Source organism: Natrix helvetica (assembly GCF_964273705.1).
Source record: "Natrix helvetica genome assembly, chromosome: 5".
Classification (NCBI taxonomy): Eukaryota; Metazoa; Chordata; class Lepidosauria; order Squamata; family Natricidae; genus Natrix; species Natrix helvetica.
This window is the reverse complement of record NC_138551.1, coordinates 150,623,053-150,642,267: the sequence shown is the minus strand read 5'-3', so window position 1 is coordinate 150,642,267 and position 19,215 is coordinate 150,623,053. Positions and strand designations below refer to the sequence as shown.

General features: G+C 41.2%; 1 protein-coding gene across 3 annotated transcripts in view; it reads left to right on the top strand.

Annotated features, from left to right (window-relative positions):
• MORN1 (MORN repeat containing 1) overlaps positions 1-19,215 on the top strand; it is a 95,942-nt gene that overhangs the window by 61,788 nt on the left and 14,939 nt on the right. For all 3 annotated transcript variants that reach the window (XM_081954970.1, XM_081954969.1, XM_081954971.1), the window contains 2 exons: positions 5,796-5,923; positions 7,793-7,872. In XM_081954970.1, the coding sequence (XP_081811096.1) occupies positions 5,796-5,923; positions 7,793-7,872 (208 nt within the window). The remainder of the gene's footprint in view (positions 1-5,795; positions 5,924-7,792; positions 7,873-19,215) is intronic.

Here is a 19,215-nt window from a genome sequence, read left to right as displayed (position 1 = left end):
AGACACAAACTTCAGAGGATAATCAGAACTGCAGAAAAACAATTATTACCAACCTGCCTTCCATCGAGAACCTGTATGCTGCACAAGTCAAAAAGAGGGCTGTGAAAATAACTACAGACCCCTCTCATCCCAGACGTAAATTGTTTCAACTCCTACCCTCAAAACGATGCTATGGAGCACTGCACACCAGAATAACTAGACACAAGGACAGTTTTTCCCCCCAAATGCCATCACTCTGCTAAACAAATAATTCCCTCACCACTCTCAAACCATTCACTAAGGCTGCATTACTACTAGTCTTCTCATCGTTCCTATCGCCCACCTCCCACTTATGACTGCAGGACTGTAACTTCGTTGCTTGTATCCTTACGATTTATATTGATATTGATTGTTTCCTGATTGCTTATTTGTATCCTATGACTGTCACTAAGTGTTGTATCTTATGATTCTTGACGAATGTATCTTGTCTTTTTATGTACACTGAGAGCATCTGCGCCAAAGACAAATTCCTTGTGTGTCTTATCACACTTGGCCAAAAACAATTCTGTTCTATTCTATTCCATTCCATTCTACATTCTATTCTATATTCTATTCCATTCTATATTCTATTCCATTCCATTCTATATTCTATTCTATTCCATTCCATTCTATATTCCATTCTATATTCTATTCTATTCCATTCCATTCTATATTCTATTCTATTCCATTCTATATTCTATTCTACTCCATTCCATTCTATATTCTATTCTATTCCATTCCATTCTCTATTCTATTCTATTCCATTCCATTCTATATCCTATTCTATTCCATTCCATTCTATATCCTATTCTATTCCATTCCATTCTATATTCTATTCTATTCCATTCTATATTCTATTCTACTCCATTCCATTCTATATTCTATTCTATTCCATTCCATTCTATATCCTATTCCATTCCATATTCTATTCTATTCCATTCCATTCTATATCCTATTCTATTCCATTCCATTCTATACCTTATTCTATTCCAATCCATTCTATAATATATTCTATTCCATTCCATTCTATATTCTACTCTACTCCATTCCATTCTATATTCTATTCTATTCCATTCCATTGTATATCCTATTCCATTCCATATTCTATTCTATTCCATTCCATTCTATATTCTATTCTATTCCATTCCATTCTATATCCTATTCTATTCCATTCCATTCTATATCCTATTCCATTCCATATTCTATTCTATTCCATTCCATTCTATATCCTATTCTATTCCATTCCATTCTATATCCTATTCTATTCCATTCCATTCTATATCCTATTCCATTCCATATTCTATTCTATTCCATTCCATTCTATATCTTATTCCATTCCATTCCATTCTATACCTTATTCTATTCCAATCCATTCTATAATCTATTCTATTCCATTCCATTCTATATTCTACTCTACTCCATTCCATTCTATATTCTATTCTATTCTATTCCATTCCATATTCTATTCTACTCCATTCCATTCTATATTCTATTCTATTCCATTCCATTCTATATTCTATTCTATTCCATTCTATAATCTATTCTATTCCATTCCATTCTATATTCTATTCTATTCCATTCCATTCTATATTCTATTCTATTCCATTCTATATTCTATTCTATTCCATTCCATTCTATATTCTATTCTATTCCATTCCATTCTATATTCTATTCTATTCCATTCTATATTCTATTCTATTCCATTCCATTCTATATTCTATTCCATTCCATTCCATTCTATATCCTATTCTATTCCATTCCATTCTATATTCTATTCTATTCCATTCTATATTCTATTCTACTCCATTCCATTCTCTATTCTATTCTATTCCATTCCATTCTATATCCTATTCTATTCCATTCCATTCTATATCCTATTCTATTCTATTCCATTCTATATTCTATTCTACTCCATTCCATTCTCTATTCTATTCTATTCCATTCCATTCTATATCCTATTCTATTCCATTCCATTCTATATCCTATTCTATTCCATTCCATTCTATATCCTATTCCATTCCATATTCTATTCTATTCCATTCCATTCTATATCCTATTCTATTCCATTCCATTCTATACCTTATTCTATTCCAATCCATTCTATAATCTATTCTATTCCATTCCATTCTATATTCTACTCTACTCCATTCCATTCTATATTCTATTCTATTCCATTTCATTCTATATTCTATTCTATTCCATTCCATTCTATATCCTATTCCATTCCATATTCTATTCTATTCCATTCCATTCTATATCCTATTCTATTCCATTCCATTCTATATCCTATTCTATTCCATTCCATTCTATATCCTATTCCATTCCATATTCTATTCTATTCCATTCCATTCTATATCCTATTCTATTCCATTCCATTCTATATCCTATTCCATTCCATTCTATATCCTATTCCATTCCATATTCTATTCTATTCCATTCCATTCTATATCCTATTCTATTCCATTCCATTCTATACCTTATTCTATTCCAATCCATTCTATAACCTATTCTATTCCATTCCATTCTATATTCTACTCTACTCCATTCCATTCTATATTCTATTCTATTCTATTCCATTCTATATCCCATTCTATTCCATTCCATTCTATATTCTATTCTATTCCATTCCATTCTATATTCTATTCTATTCCATTCCATTCTATATTCTATTCTATTCCATTCTATATTCTATTCTACTCCATTCCATTCTATATTCTATTCTATTCCATTCCATTCTCTATTCTATTCTATTCCATTCCATTCTATATCCTATTCTATTCCATTCCATTCTATATCCTATTCTATTCCATTCCATTCTATATCCTATTCTATTCCATTCCATTCTATATCCTATTCCATTCCATATTCTATTCTATTCCATTCCATTCTATATTCTATTCTATTCCATTCTATATTCTATTCTACTCCATTCCATTCTATATCCTATTCCATTCCATATTCTATTCTATTCCATTCCATTCTATATTCTATTCTATTCCATTCCATTCTACATCCTATTCTATTCCATTCCATTCTATATCCTATTCTATTCCATTCCATTCTATATTCTATTCTATTCCATTCTATATTCTATTCTACTCCATTCCATTCTATATTCTATTCTATTCCATTCCATTCTCTATTCTATTCTATTCCATTCCATTCTATATCCTATTCTATTCCATTCCATTCTATATCCTATTCTATTCCATTCCATTCTATATCCTATTCTATTCCATTCCATTCTATATCCTATTCCATTCCATATTCTATTCTATTCCATTCCATTCTATATTCTATTCCATTCTATATTCTATTCTACTCCATTCCATTCTATATTCTATTCTATTCCATTCCATTCCATATTCTATTCTATTCCATTCCATTCTATATTCTATTCTATTCCATTCCATTCTATATTCTATTCTATTCCATTCCATTCTATATTCTATTCTATTCCATTCTATATTCTACTCTACTCCATTCCATTCTATATTCTATTCTATTCCATTCCATTCTCTATTCTATTCTATTCCATTCCATTCTATATCCTATTCTATTCCATTCCATTCTATATCCTATTCCATTCCATATTCTATTCTATTCCATTCCATTCTATATCCTATTCTATTCCATTCCATTCTATTCTATACCTTATTCTATTCCAATCCATTCTATAATCTATTCTATTCCATTCCATTCTATATTCTACTCTACTCCATTCCATTCTATATTCTATTCTATTCCATTCCATTCTATATCCTATTCTATTCCATTCCATTCTATATTCTATTCTATTCCATTCCATTCTATATTCTATTCTATTCCATTCTATATTCTATTCAACTCCATTCCATTCTATATTCTATTCTATTCCATTCCATTCTCTATTCTATTCTATTCCATTCCATTCTATATCCTATTCCATTCCATATTCTATTCTATTCCATTCCATTCTATATTCTATTCTATTCCATTCCATTCTATATTCTATTCTATTCCATTCCATTCTATATCCTATTCTGTTCCATTCCATTCTATATCCTATTCTGTTCCATTCCATTCTATATCCTATTCTATTCCATTCCATTCTATATTCTATTCTATTCCATTCTATATTCTATTCTACTCCATTCCATTCTATATTCTATTCTATTCCATTCCATTCTATATTCTATTCTATTCCATTCCATTCTATATCCTATTCTATTCCATTCCATTCTATATCCTATTCTATTCCATTCCATTCTATATCCTATTCCATTCCATATTCTATTCTATTCCATTCCATTCTCTATTCTATTCCATTCCATTCTATATTCTATTCTATTCCATTCTCTATTCTATTCTACTCCATTCCATTCTATATCCTATTCCATTCCATATTCTATTCCATTCCATTCCATTCTATATCCTATTCTATTCCATTCCATTCTATATTCTATTCTATTCCATTCTATATTCTATTCTACTCCATTCCATTCTCTATTCTATTCTATTCCATTCCATTCTCTATTCCATTCTATTCCATTCCATTCTCTATTCTATTCTATTCCATTCCATTCTATATCCTATTCTATTCCATTCCATTCTATATCCTATTCTATTCCATTCCATTCTATATCCTATTCCATTCCATATTCTATTCTATTCCATTCCATTCTATATTCTATTCTATTCCATTCCATTCTATATCCTATTCTATTCCATTCCATTCTATATCCTATTCCATTCCATATTTTATTCTATTCCATTCCATTCTATATTCTATTCTATTCCATTCCATTCTCTATTCTATTCTATTCCATTCCCTATTCTATTCTATTCCATTCCATTCTATATCCTATTCTATTCCATTCCATTCTATATCCTATTCTATTCCATTCCATTCTATATCCTATTCTATTCCATTCCATTCTATATCCTATTCTATTCCATTCCATTCTATATCCTATTCCATTCCATATTCTATTCTATTCCATTCCATTCTATATTCTATTCTATTCCATTCCATTCTATATCCTATTCTATTCCATTCCATTCTCTATTCTATTCTATTCCATTCCCTATTCTATTCTATTCCATTCCATTCTATATCCTATTCTATTCCATTCCATTCTATATCCTATTCTATTCCATTCCATTCTATATCCTATTCTATTCCATTCCATTCTATATCCTATTCTATTCCATTCCATTCTATATCCTATTCCATTCCATATTCTATTCTATTCCATTCCATTCTATATTCTATTCTATTCCATTCCATTCTATATCCTATTCTATTCCATTCCATTCTATATCCTATTCCATTCCATATTTTATTCTATTCCATTCCATTCTATATTCTATTCTATTCCATTCCATTCTCTATTCTATTCTATTCCATTCCATATTCTATTCTATTCCATTCCATTCTATATCCTATTCTATTCCATTCCATTCTATACCTTATTCTATTCCAATCCATTCTATAATCTATTCTATTCCATTCCATTCTATATTCTACTCTACTCCATTCCATTCTATATTCTATTCCATTCTATATCCCATTCTATTCCATTCCATTCTATATTCTATTCTATTCCATTCCATTCTATATTCTATTCCATTCCATTCCATTCTATATCCTATTCTATTCCATTCCATTCTATATCCTATTCTATTCCATTCCATTCCCTTCTATGTTCTATTCCATTCCATTCTATATTCTATTCTATTCTAAACAAGATCGGAGAGATGCTTTAACTACAGATGATGATGTTTTTTTTCCACAGAAGGAAGCCATAGCTTCGGTCTCCCCCATCTTCAAAGGAGCAAGCATGGCCTGGTCACTTTCAGAAACATCCCCCTCGCCTCTCTTCTGGTTGATCCGCACCCTGATCCACAGACTGGCCAGCTGCCTGTAAGAAAAGACCACATATTCAAGGGGGCAGGGCATGGACCCCCTTTGGGGGGGTGGGGGGAGAAAAGCACTTTCCCCTTTTCTCACCTCCCTGAATGTCCCTTGAGATTTTCTGCTTGGAAGGGAGAAGCCTTTCCTCCACCCTTCTCTCCTCCTGGTTACATCCCTGCCAGGATCCTCTCCAAGATGCGTAAGGAGGATCTGATGGCTTAGAAACTCCCCCAATCCAACATCCTCATAAGTCTCAATCCGGCCAGTTTCTGGCACCTGCCCTCAGTCATCCTGTATCATGAAACAAAAAAGATTTCTGTACTAGAATTGCCAACATCTGGAATGCTCAACTGGAATGATCCAGTTGTCTCAGCTACAAATTTTCACCATTTCAATCCCAAGTTGACTTCCGTGGACCTTAAGTTCATACATAAGTGGCCAGTACTGGGGGCGTGCATAAGTTTACTAATGTGCCTAACGTCCCTGTGATTGTATTTTTCTTTTCTTTTATTGTTGCTCTCATTTTTGTTTGACAAATTCTAATAAATAAATAAAATAATTTTGCTCCATGTGATGTGGATGGGCCAAGGTCTCATTTCTCCAGAGTATCAGAGAATACCGAGATGTAAAGGCGTCTGAAGGCCAAACCATATGATGAACAGTTAGATACAGATACAGAGTTGGAAGGGACCTTGTGGGTCATCTAGTCCAACCCCCGCCCAAACAGAAGTCCCTACACTATTTCTTTTTTTTTTAATTGAAAAAGTTTTATACAAACAAATTTTCCCCCTTTTAACCCCCCCACCATACAGTATAAATCTCATACAGATACTATGCCCCCTCCCCTCCCCCCACCCCCACCCCCAAATTCTCATTCAAATATTATACCAAATACTTTACCCCCTCCCCTCCCCCCGTCTTAAAGTAAATTACTCATTCACCTATTGTACCCCCTCTCCTCCCAACAATCACAATATAAGTTTCTCTTAAAGTAATAATAGCCCATTAATCCCATCTTCTAAGCTAATTTAACATATATAAATCATAATATAAATTTCTCTTAAAATAACAATATTTCATTAATCCCATCTTCTAGTTTATTTATACATATATATTGCCCCACCCTTCACCCTAACCCACCCCCACCTCCCACTCAACCCCCCCCCCCCGACTTCCGCTATACACCACTCTAACAATTCCAAGCATCCCATGTATTGTTTACTCTGATCAACTATCAGTCTAAACATTCTTATCTAAAGGCTACATAATACCTCCTAGTCTGGTATTTATTCTGTATATAATCAATCCATTTTACCCATTCCTACACTATTTCTGACAAATGGCAGTCCAGTCTCTTCTTGAAAGCCTCCAGTTGTAAGTGTAGTTAAGGGAACTAGCTATCTTTAGCCTAATGATTAGAAGGCTCAGGGGAGACATGACTGTAGCCTTCCAGTACTTGAGGGACAGCCATGGAGAAGAGGGGGTAGGCTTATTCTCCGAAGCACCTGAGGGCAGGACAAGAAAGAACAGATGGAAGATCGTTAAAGAGAGATCCAACTAAGGAGAAATTACCTGACAGTGAGGACAATTAATCATTGGGACAGCTTACCTCCCAGAGTTGTGAATGCTCCATCACTAATTTCAAAGTAATTGGACCACCATGTATCTGGGATGGGTATAAAGTCTTCTGCCTTAGCCAAGGGGTTGGACTAGAAGACCTCCAAGGTCCCTTCCAGCCCTGTGATGATACAAATCTCCAGACCTAATCAATCAGTTAACGGATGCACCCTTTTTTTTAAAAAAAAAACTGCATTGTATTCCAGTACCTCTTTAATACCGATCTACTGTTTTTCTTCCTCGCGTCTCCCATCCCTACAGAGAGAAGTTGAAAAGCAAAGTCCCAGGGCCTCCACAGAGCAAATGGAAGCTTCCCCCACTCTTACGCCCAGACGTAGCAGGTACGTTCATCTTACCTCTTTCTTAAAAATTGGAGCCGGCCCTGCTTTTAAGGCAAACGGGCTTGGGTGGGAAGGAGGTGCAAATTTGGCTGAAATATGAAAGGACCAAAATATACTTTTAACTTATTATTAAAGCTTACTTCCTTACCATTTTTTAAAAAATTATTTTTTTTTTATGCTTGGTGAGTCATCCTGTGTTTATTGGTTTCTATAATAAGAGTGTCTTTTATCCACCTTTCCAACTTCTTGGAAAGGTCAAGTGGGATTCTTGTGAAGTGTGTTTGTGACATTTCTCCATCTTTGTAATCTCTTTTTCTTTCTTTCTCCCTCTCTCCTTCCTACATTTTTTTTCCTTTTTTGGCCGACAAGCTTGTTGTCACTCCAGTCATATTGATGATTAAATACTGGGTATGCTTTTGTTAACATTTTCACCTGAAATCTCAGCTTCCACACACGAAGCACAACCTTCACCTCTTCTTCGCCATGGGACCTTTTGTGCTCGTCATCCCGAGAGCTGTGAAATTTTTGCCAGAAACAAGAAAAACTGTCTGGGGAAAGAGTGAAAAAAAATGCGATGATAGCAAAAGAGACTGACTCTGGTTCTCAACAAGCAAACACGTGACACAAGGTAGCTGCCAGCAGCACAATTAACTTCGGGAGTTAATTGGCACCTTTGCAGAAGTTACATAGTCAGATGTTCGACCCGTTTTAGGATCTTCTGCACGACAGTCAGAATTCTTTCCCTAACCAGAGATACTTTCCCATTGAACAGAGAAACCTGGGCTATTCCAGAACGGAATTACCTATTTTGTTTGGCCGCAGTTTTCCAGCATTTCTGAGAAACGCCATTCCCATTGTCAGGGTTCCAAGTAATACACCTGTAGCAAGCAAAGCTCTGAGGCAGGTAGATCTCTCAAAGAATAGCTTTACTGGGTATACCATATTGGCACAGTTCTGGTGAAAATCAACTCTGAAGGTTCCCACGGTTTTCACCTAATTAAAAGTTTTTTCCTAGGGGTGAAATCCAGCAGGTTCTGACAGGTTCTGGAGAACCGGTAGCGGAAATTTTGAGTAGTTCGGAGAACCGGCAAATGCCACCTCTGGCTGGCCCCCAGAGTGGGGTGGGAATGGAGACTTTGCGGTATCCTTCCACTGGAATGGGGTGGGAATGTAGATTTTGCAGTATCCTTCCCCTGCCACGCCCACCAAGTCACACCACGCCCACCAAGCCACACCCACAGAATTGACTTCACTCCTCCTCTCTTTCTCTGGCCACCTGTGGGAATGTCCTTGATTCCCAAGAGAAAGTATTTTGCTTTGGCTACAAACCCGCAGCTATCTTCATTTCCTCCCCCCCCCTCCTCCATCTCCACCATGACAGCGCTGGAGCTTCAAAATGGCTGGGAACTGGGAAGCATCTGTTGGCATTCGCGGACACGGACCCCCCCCACCCACCCCCGTGATGATATTGTGCCCTCTCCCCGGGGTCAGTAGACCACAGGTTGAGAACCACCGTCCTGCACCATCCTTACAAACTAGTTTTTTCTCAAATTCTGCCCGTTTGTCCTAGCGATGCTCATTTTTTGGATTGTGGACCCATCGCAATGGAAAATCCCTTCGTTTTTGTTTCCAGTCTCGCGCTTAGGGGCATCACGCAGAATTCTCTCCTCCTCCTCCTGACAAGTTAATCTTCTAAACGGAGGGCGATTCATTCCTTTATCACATGAAGATGCATCCTGCCAGGGATACCTTACAGCAGGTGGAACTCTCTGGAGACCCTGGGGCTGGAGAGGCCTACACACACACACACCCTCCCCACCAATCTTTCCTTGAGTCCCGTCGCACACTGCCAGGAGCATCTAACTGAACTAGGAAGAGAGAAACAAGTATTTCTTACCAAAGCACTTTTCAGCAGCAGCCTCGTCGTCTTTTTGATCCCGATACCCACAGGAATGCTGCCTCGCGGCCCTGCAGCCACGCCAGCAGATACTGAGAGCGACTGGTTTAGAGGGGCAAGAAAACAGCAGGAAGATTAGCCATTACGGCTCACTTTGGGAGGAAGAGAATGAGTGACCGGTGTGGCTGGAAGAAAGAGAGGTGAACCACCAGGGAGAGCTAATTGGTTTTTCATCTGAGTGACAGGTGCTGTTGGAGAGGCCTCGCTTTGGCACAAGCAAAGCCAGTAGTTTGGGTGCTCAGCCTGTCGGTGTGTGTGTGTGGAAGAGAGGCCCACCACCTCTGCTGCGATAAAGGGAAGGTGGTTGTGTCAGGGTTCCAAAAGTACACCAGAGTCTAGAAAAGATGGCCTGACAGGTTGGTTGGTTGGTTGGCTTCTTTATTAATTTAGCGTACGGCCTATCATACTGTTCTGACCGAGGCTTCCTGAGAGCCTGAAGCAAACTCCTGGTCCCGACAAAAAACACTTATATTAATTTCCTGTGAATTCCTCTCCTTCACATCCAGCAAAGTCTTTCAAGGGAGGATTTACAGTCACAGACCTTCTCTGGCTTGGAGAGCTGACAGGCCGAGATCTGCACAACTTGGCCAGGAGTCTTGGAGAGTCACGAACCAATGAAGGGAACGAATGGTCTCCTGCAAACTCCACTCCCCTGTCGCTCCTCTTTTATTCCCTCTGGGAGGGGCCATTCATCATCCACCTGTGGCCTTCCTCCCAAGTCGACCCCTGTTCTTTAGCTGTTTGTCTGGCAGCTCTGCGCATGCGCACACTGGGAACAGGCTCCAGCTGTTCTTCTGCCCCACTGATGTCTGACTCTGAAGGCAGCTGATAACTGGCATACGGCCCTGGCCCCCTCTCTGCCTCCAACACAGAGCCCTCATCCGAGCCTTCCCCAGACTCTAGGACTGGCCCATCTTCCTCCCCAACCTCCTGACTGTCCGAATTTGCTACCTGCTCCACTAGCCGCCGATGGGCCACAAGAAGCAGTGGACTAGACTAGAAAACCTCCAAGATCCCTTCCAGTTCTATTCTATTGATCTTATGTGAATCAAGCTACTTGTGGCTTACAACCCTCGTCATTGCTTGTCACATGCAATACTAGTGCAGGCTTCTCCCAGGAGCTTGACAGAACGGAGGACCCATAGGCCATCACCCAAGAGTTGTGGCCGCTGGAATACAAGGCGGTTCCGCTTCGTAATAACGTTAAACAAACTATGAGGCATAAGCCCCAATTTGAGCCTTTAAATCTGCTTGGCTGAGGTAATGCTCAACAGCTGGGGAAGAAATGGAGAATCCCTGCAGTAGAGGAAATGGCCAAACCCACGATCTCTCCGGACCATCAGAGAGAGGAAGAAATCAAGTTTGCAAGGGAATCTGGCCAAGATAAAAAAAAATCACTGGAAGAGTGATCACCGGCTTTTTTTTATTATTATTATTGCATGTAGATTATCCCACAATGGTTTAAAAGTATAAAAACGCGCACACACAAGCTACAGGTTGGAAGATGAATTGGGAGAGCATAAATAAATGAGAAAAAGCAGAACCGTCACTAAGAGCAAGAATGCTATTTAAACTTTTTTTTTTTTTATAAAAAAAGGAGGAATGTCAAACATTAGGAAGTTTAGACAAGCTTGAGTCAACTTTCTTCTCTGTCAAGAGTTGGTCTTTATTTTGTTTTATTTTATTTCTTTGGATGCTCTTCAGGACTCAGCAGGTGTAGGGGTGCTGTTCACCTTTATAAATCGGGCTTCATTTAATAATTTGTCCTTTCATATCTTAAAGTCCCTGTCTCGGTCTCTCAAAGACCCATCTGTCAAGGGTCACTAGTTCAGCAACATTATACCAGTATTCCTCAACGTCCGACCGCAATGGTGCCCAAAATCTTCTGTGGCTAAGCGAGACGGTTGTTAAGTCAGTTTTGCCCTATTTTGTCACCTTTCTTGCCACGGTTGTTAAGTGAATCTCCGTGGTTGTTAAGTTAGTCACACGGTTGTTCAGTGAAACCGGCTTCTGTCAAGAGTTTGTTGCAAAAATCAAATCCCGAAAGCACACAGGGAGAACCGATTCAGCAGGATCCATTCACTTCTTTATATACATAAGAACACATGAATAAATGGACAATACCAACAGCAGATTCGTCCAACGTGGTAGAGAGGAAAGATTGTAAGCAGGTTCAAACACAGACAGGCTACACAGAGAATGAGTTTGTTGTAGTTTCAGTTCAGAGCTAAGCCACACCCGGACTCCAAACTGTTTCAGCTCCCATTGGCTGACTTTGTTACTAAGCCTTATTCATTGGCTGACCTTGTTACCATGTCTCTGCCGGTTCATGAATATTCTGACAGCTTCCCATTGGTCACAAGCACAGGGACGCTGCAACTGTCATAAACGTGAGTCAGTTTCCAAGAATTTTGATCGCGAGACCACGGGGGTTCCATAAGTCACTTTTTTTTCTGCGCCACTGTAACTGAACGAATTGCTCGTTATAAGTCGAGGAGGACCTGCATTGCTGTTGAGCCGGGAAACTATCGCCAAATACCGTAAAGAAACATGAGAAGTCCGCCAGCGCCAGCGGGGCAACATGCTGGAAAAGTCAATGAAAGCAACTCGGCTTGGCTGGAACTGATGACCTCAATAAGGTCAAGGATCCCAACAGAGAAAGGGGGAAAAGAAGAAAAAGCTTTTGAAAGCGGGCCAGCTTCCCGAAAGCAGGCTCGCTTTCAGCGCACACCCACTTTTTCCGGTCCCCGTTTGGAAAAGCAGGCACCGTTCTAACGTCGGTCACAGATGACTGGGCCGTTGGCATCGAACCGTCTCCCCTTCCCCATCGGCTCTTCAAAATAAAATAAAAAAAATATGTATTTCTGGATGGGAAGAAGCTTGGGGAATTCCCACCCCATTCCCCCCCACCCCTCCATATATTGTTTTAAGAAAATTGGATGCAGCTGTGGCAGCTGAGGGCATTTGTTGTTTTTTCCATCACAACGATCACTAAGCATCAGCTTTGCGAAACGGGGAGCCAATAAAAAACCCCGAGGCATGGGGCTCAAGCTTTACGCTGCCACCTTATTGTGCCTGAAAATGTGATCTATCTCCCTCCTCTCCCCCCCTCTCTCTTTCTCTCTTCCCCCCCCCCTCCCCCCATACAGACATCAAGCACTCTGTGGAATTTTTGAAACGTGATCAAGATCCCAGCGAGTTCCTGAACAATGTTCGGGGAGCAGCTGCAGCGGCTGTTCCGAAGATGATTTAATGAGCCAGACTTGGGGGAGTGAGGGGGAGATGGTGGCACATCCCCCTCCGCTTCTCATCTCAACCTGGTTTATCAAGCCTTCCTGGATAGACAGTGCACCTGCATTTGAACCCATTGGTATCCTCCAGTCTCAAAAGACGATGGTATCGTACTCTGGAAAGAGGTCAAAGCTGGAGTGTCCTCGCCAGAGCACGAGGCCTAGGTAGATTACCGTAGTTTTTGGAGTATAAGACGCACCTTTTTCCCTCAAAAAAGAGGGAAGAAGAGCTGAAAATCTGGGTGCATTTTTTGCCTCCTGAAACCCCGCCCCTTCACCAAAACGGCCATGCATAGCTTGTAGGAAGCTTTTAGAGAGCTCCCTGGGGTCTGGGGAGAGCTCCCTGGGGTCTGGGGAGAGCATGGCTGCATAAACAACTATCTGACAAACTGAAAGACAAAAAAAGTAAGTATAAAAAGTGGAAGGAGGGGGACATAACTAAGGCAGAATATCAGCAAATAGCCCGAGCCTGTAAAGATGAAGTGAGGAAAGCTAAGGCTCACAATGAAGAAAGGCTTGCCACAAAAGTAAAAATTAACAAAAAAAGCTTCTTCCAACATGTTAAAAACAAGAAAAAAGTTAAGGAAACAATTGGTCCATTGCTAGGAGAAAGTGGCAAGAAGGTGACAAGCAACAGGGAGAAAGCAGAACTATTTAACTCATGTTTTGCATCTGTCTTTACACAAAGGGATAAAACAGTCCAACCTATCAAAAGCAGCACCACAAAATTAGGAACACAAATTGAAATAGGGAAGAAAATGGTAAGTGAGCACCTGTCTACCCTAGATGAGTTCAAATCACCAGGACCGGATGGATTACACCCCAGAGTTCTGAAGGAACTAGCAGACGAGATCTCAGAACCACTGAATTATATCTTTCAGAGATCCTGGAACACCGGGGAACTACCAGAGGACTGGAAAAGAGCTGATGTGGTTCCCATCTTCAAAAAAGGGAAAAAATTAGATCCAGGAAACTACAGACCTATCAGCCTAACCTCAATACCAGGAAAGATTCTGGAAAAAATAATCAAGCAACGAATTTGCGAACACCTAGAAGCAAACAAAGTAATAGCCAAAAGCCAACATGGATTTGTCAAAAACAGATCATGCCAGACTAATCTTATTGCATTCTTTGATAATGTGACAAAATTAGTGGACCAGAGGAATGCCGTTGATATAGTTTACTTGGACTTCAGTAAGGCTTTTGATAAGGTAGACCATAACCTACTACTAGATAAAGTAGAAGAATGTGGGTTAGACAGCATCACCACCAGATGGATTGGTAACTGGCTGACCAACCGCACTCAACGTGTAGTTCTCAATGGAACTGCATCTACATGGAGGGAAGTATGCAGTGGAGTACCCCAAGGCTCTGTTTTAGGCCCAGTACTCTTCAACATCTTCATCAATGATTTGGATGAGGGAATAAATGGGGAACTCATCAAATTTGCAGATGATACCAAGCTGGCAGGAATAGCCAACACTCCAGAAGATAGGCTTAAGATACAGAAGGATCTTGACAAACTTGAACATTGGGCACTATCTAATAAAATGAAATTCAATGGTGAAAAGAGTAAGGTTCTACATTTAGGCAACAAAAACGGAATGCACAGGTACAGTATAGGTGATACCATACTCAGTAGTAGTAACTGTGAAAGGGATCTTGGAGTCCTAGTGGACAACCATTTAAATATGAGCCAGCAGTGTGCAGCAGCTGCCAAAAAAGCCAACACAGTTCTAGGCTGCATCAACAGAGGGATAGAATCAAGATCACGTGAAGTGTTAATACCACTTTATAATGCCTTGGTAAGGCCACACTTGGAATACGGCATTCAGTTCTGGTCGCCACGATGTAAAAAAGATGTGGAGACTCTAGAAAGAGTGCAGAGAAGAGCAACAAAGATGATTAGGGGACTGGAGACTAAAACATATGAAGAACGGTTGCAGGAACTGGGTATGTTTAGCTTAAGAGAAAGAAGGACTAGGGGAGACATGATAGCATTATTCCAATATCTCAGAGGTTGCCACAAAGAAGAGGGAGTCAAACTATTCTCCAAAGCACCTGAGGGTAGAACAAGAAGCAATGGGTGGAAACTAATCAAGGAGAGAAGCAATTTAGAACTGAGGAGGAATTTCCTGACAGTGAGAACAATTAATCAGTGGAACAGCTTGCCTCCAGAAGTTGTGAATGCCCCAACACTGGAAGTCTTTAAGAAGATGTTGGATAGCTATTTGTCTGAAACGGTATAGGGTTTCCTGCCTAGGCAGGGGGTTGGACTAGAAGACCTCCAAGGTCCCTTCCAACTCTATTATTGTATTATTAGTATTATTAGAAATGAGCAAAAAACGGCCCGTTTTTTGCTCAATTTTGCCCCCCCCCCCGCCCCCAGGAGCACTCTATAAGCTTCCTAATGCCTTTTTTGACAAAAATGGCCCCGTTTTCACGAAAAATGGGCCAATTTTTGCTCGTCCCCCCCCCCAAACACTCCACAAGCCTCCTAAGGTCTATTCATGCCCTTTTTTGGAAAAATAACGGGCCCGTTTTCATGAAAAATGGGCCTTTTGGGGAGGTTTGCAGAGTGCAAAACCTTTTTTTTTAAATTTGCCTCTTCAAAACCTTGGTGCGTCTTATATTCCGGTGCGTCTTATATTCCGGTGCGTCTTATACTCCGAAAAATGCGGTAATATGGAGGATAGACTGTTACCCAAGTGGCAGGTCCCCCCCCTCTTCACATCGCTGAAATAGTCTAATGGAACCGCAGAGCCGATACGATGGGTTCCAGCTGTATCACAGGAGTTACCAGATCGTGGTTGTACACAGTCACGAACTGCTTCCGGGTCTCCGGCTCCGGATTTTGCCTTGAGGTTGACTCCTGAAGCCAGGGGTGGGGAACTGTGGCTCTTTTGCGACTTGTGGACTTCAACTCCCAGAATTCCTGAGGCAGCTATGTTGGTTCTGGAATTCTGGGAGTTGAAGTCCACAAGTCGCAAAAGAGCCACAGTTCCCCACCCCTGCCTGAAGCCTTTTCCAGTAGTGGATAGAGCCACAAGGCAGTGGAGGTTTGTAATCCGAGTTTCCCTTCTCCTAGAACATGGTTCTGCCTCTTCCATCTTCAAAACCGTTGGCCGTCTTCTCCTGTAATCCTGGAAAGGGGCCCTTATGAGGTGCTACCAGCTGGACTAAGGTTTTTTTAAGGAGGTATTACTCCTCCATCACTCACCCTTTATCCCGGATTGTGACAGGCAGAGCCTGGCTTCCCAAACATTGGGCCCAGGATGGCGGGTTTGTATTTGAACCCAGGCCCAGCTAAAATGGGTTGGTGTGTGTGGAGGCTAGATCTGGGTGTCAACTCTGAAGCGAAGGTGGCTGGGGCCGTTTTGGAGGCTTCCGGGTTGCCACAATGCGAAGAAGGCATAAGGAGTGAGTGGGAAAGTAGCTAGATGGGGATTTTGTCAGCCAAAACAAAATAGTTTCCCATGGGAACCAAGGACATTCCAACAGGTGGCTGGAGAGAGGAGGAGCACAGTAACCAGGCAACCAGGCTGCGCCTTGATTGGTATCGTGCGACTGATTGTTTGGGGAAAGGGGGAACTTTCGCTTTTTAATCCAGTGAAAACCGCGGGAACTTTCAGAGCCAGTTTTCACCTGTCTGTGCCAAATATGTTATCTCCGAAAGAATCTTTCTTTGAGGAATCTGCCTGCCTCGGAGTTCTGCCTTCTATGGGTGTATATTACTTGGAACCCTGATGCTGGGTTTCCATCCTTCTCCCATCTGGTCCTCCCTGGTCTCCCCTGCTGCCTTCGGTGCCTTATCAGGGCAAGGCGGGAGCCCTTGTGGGTCTTCTTGAAGTGGCTTTTGTGAGAGGCGACGAGACGTGGGTTGTGCGTTTCCTGTGCTTGTTGTTGACACCCTGGGAGGCGGAAGAGCAGCCGCGAAAAGCCGGGATGAGTCCTGAGCAAGGATACGGTCCCTTGCCAAGGTTCAACGCAAAGTCCTCCTTTGGCCTCTGCGTTATCCTCTCCGTTGTTACTGCCGCACTACAGTGGCTCTTTCTATGGGGAGCTTTAGAGGTAGTCCTCGACGAGAAACGGTTTGTTTAGTGACCGTTCGAAGTTACAACGGCGCTGAAAAAAGCGGCTCAGGACCGTTTTCCTGAGCTTACGACTATTGCAGCATCCTGGTTGGTTGACCTGATCAAAATTCGGACGCTTGGATTTATGACTGTGGCAGTGTCCCGGGGTTGCGTGATCCCCTTTTACGACCTTCTGACAAGCAAAGACAATGGGGAAGCCAGATTCACTTAACAACTGTGTTGGATAGGATAGGATAGGATAGGATAGGATAGGGAATAGAATTCAAAATAATAGGACAGGGTAGAGTAGGATAGGATAGGATAGAGGATAGAATTCAAAATAATAGGATAGAATTCAAAATGATAGGATAGAATTCAAAATAATAGGGGTAGGGTAGGGTAGGATAGGGAATAGAATTCAAAATAATAGGATAGGATAGGATAAAATGCAAAATAAAATAGGATAGGATAGAATAAGGAAAAGAATTCAATAGAATGGAATGGAATAGAATGGAATGGAATGGAATGGAATGCAAGATAGGATAGAATAGGATAGGATAAGGAATAGAATTCAAAATAATAGGATAGAATGGAATAGAACAGAGCAGAACAGAATAGTTGGAGGGGACCTTGGAGGTCTTCTAGTCCAACCCCCTGCTCAGGCAGGAAACCCTATACATTTCAGGCAAATGGTTGTCCAATCTCTTCTTGGAAACTTCCAGTGTTGGTACATTCGCAACTTCTGGAAGCTAACTGACTAAATCAATAGCTGCAGTGATTCCCTCAACAGCTGCGGCAAGAAAGATTGTAAAACGGAGCAAAAGCTCCCTGTAACAACTGTCTCGCTTAGCCACAGAACCGTTGGGCTCCATGGTGGCCGTAAGTCGAGGACTGCCCGTCTCCTCGTGACTTATTCTAGCCCGCTCGACACATTCGCCCCTTTCCTGAGGATTTATCCGTTTACCGATTACCAGCCAGATTCCCTTGACATGCGGAGCCCCAGGCATCTCGTCCTCCCTCCCGCCAAGATCCACCCGCGCAAAGCTTAGCTGGTCCTTCCAAGGGCTTATCCCTAATCCTGACCTGTTCCGCGTGTTGTGTGAACACCGCCAGGGAGAAGGGGGCTTTTGAAGATAGCTCGCCCAAGGGCACCTCCTATCTCTTCTCCCGCTAGCTTCACATCAAACCTTGGCAAGGACAGCCGTCTTTCCCAAGGCTGTAGGGCCAGCTGGCTCTCGACAGCCCCGGAGGATTTGCTCGTCCTTGGCAGACTCCGATTACCTATTTTGACTAGGGAAGGAGGGGGCTGTCTTTTGCAGCACCCCCAGAATCTCATCCAGCCTGCTGACCCGCCTCCCTTCGCGGTCTCAAAGCAAAATCCAGAAAACAACCTTGCGTGGAAACGACTGGTGATTATCACTGCGTGTGACGCCGAAGAAATCTAACACACAGCGTGTAAGGCGTTATTAATAAATGCTTTCCTCTCCTTCGTCCTTTTCACCCCTTCCCCAGACTCTTTTTTGCTCAGGGAGAAGAAGAAAAAAATTAATTAAGACTTTCTTGATTAGGCATTTAATCAGTCCTTAAATCAATACAGATGGAGTCAATTAGATGGCTGTGCTTTTTTTTCCCTTTCTTTTTTGAACTTTTGAATAGATACTTGATGCTACCCTCTCTCTCTCTCTTTCTCTCTCTCCCTCTCCCTCCCTCCCTCCTGCTTGAGTCTCAGCTGTTAGGCTGGAAGGAACAGAACAAGAATTTCTGCTCCGAATTGCTGAACTGAAGTCTTTATTTTAAAGCCGTCATCCATCTGAGACCGGATCAATTGATGTGTTTATATTAATGGTCTCACCCTAAAGAGCTTTGTTCCACATTCCCTGTACTTATTGGCCAGCTCTTTCTTCCAGAAATAGAATAACAAAGTTGGAAGCCACCTTGGAGGTCTTCTAGTCCAATTCCCTACTCAAGCAGGAATTCCTATACCATCCTGGTCAAATGGTTGTCTAATCCAGGGGTCACCAAC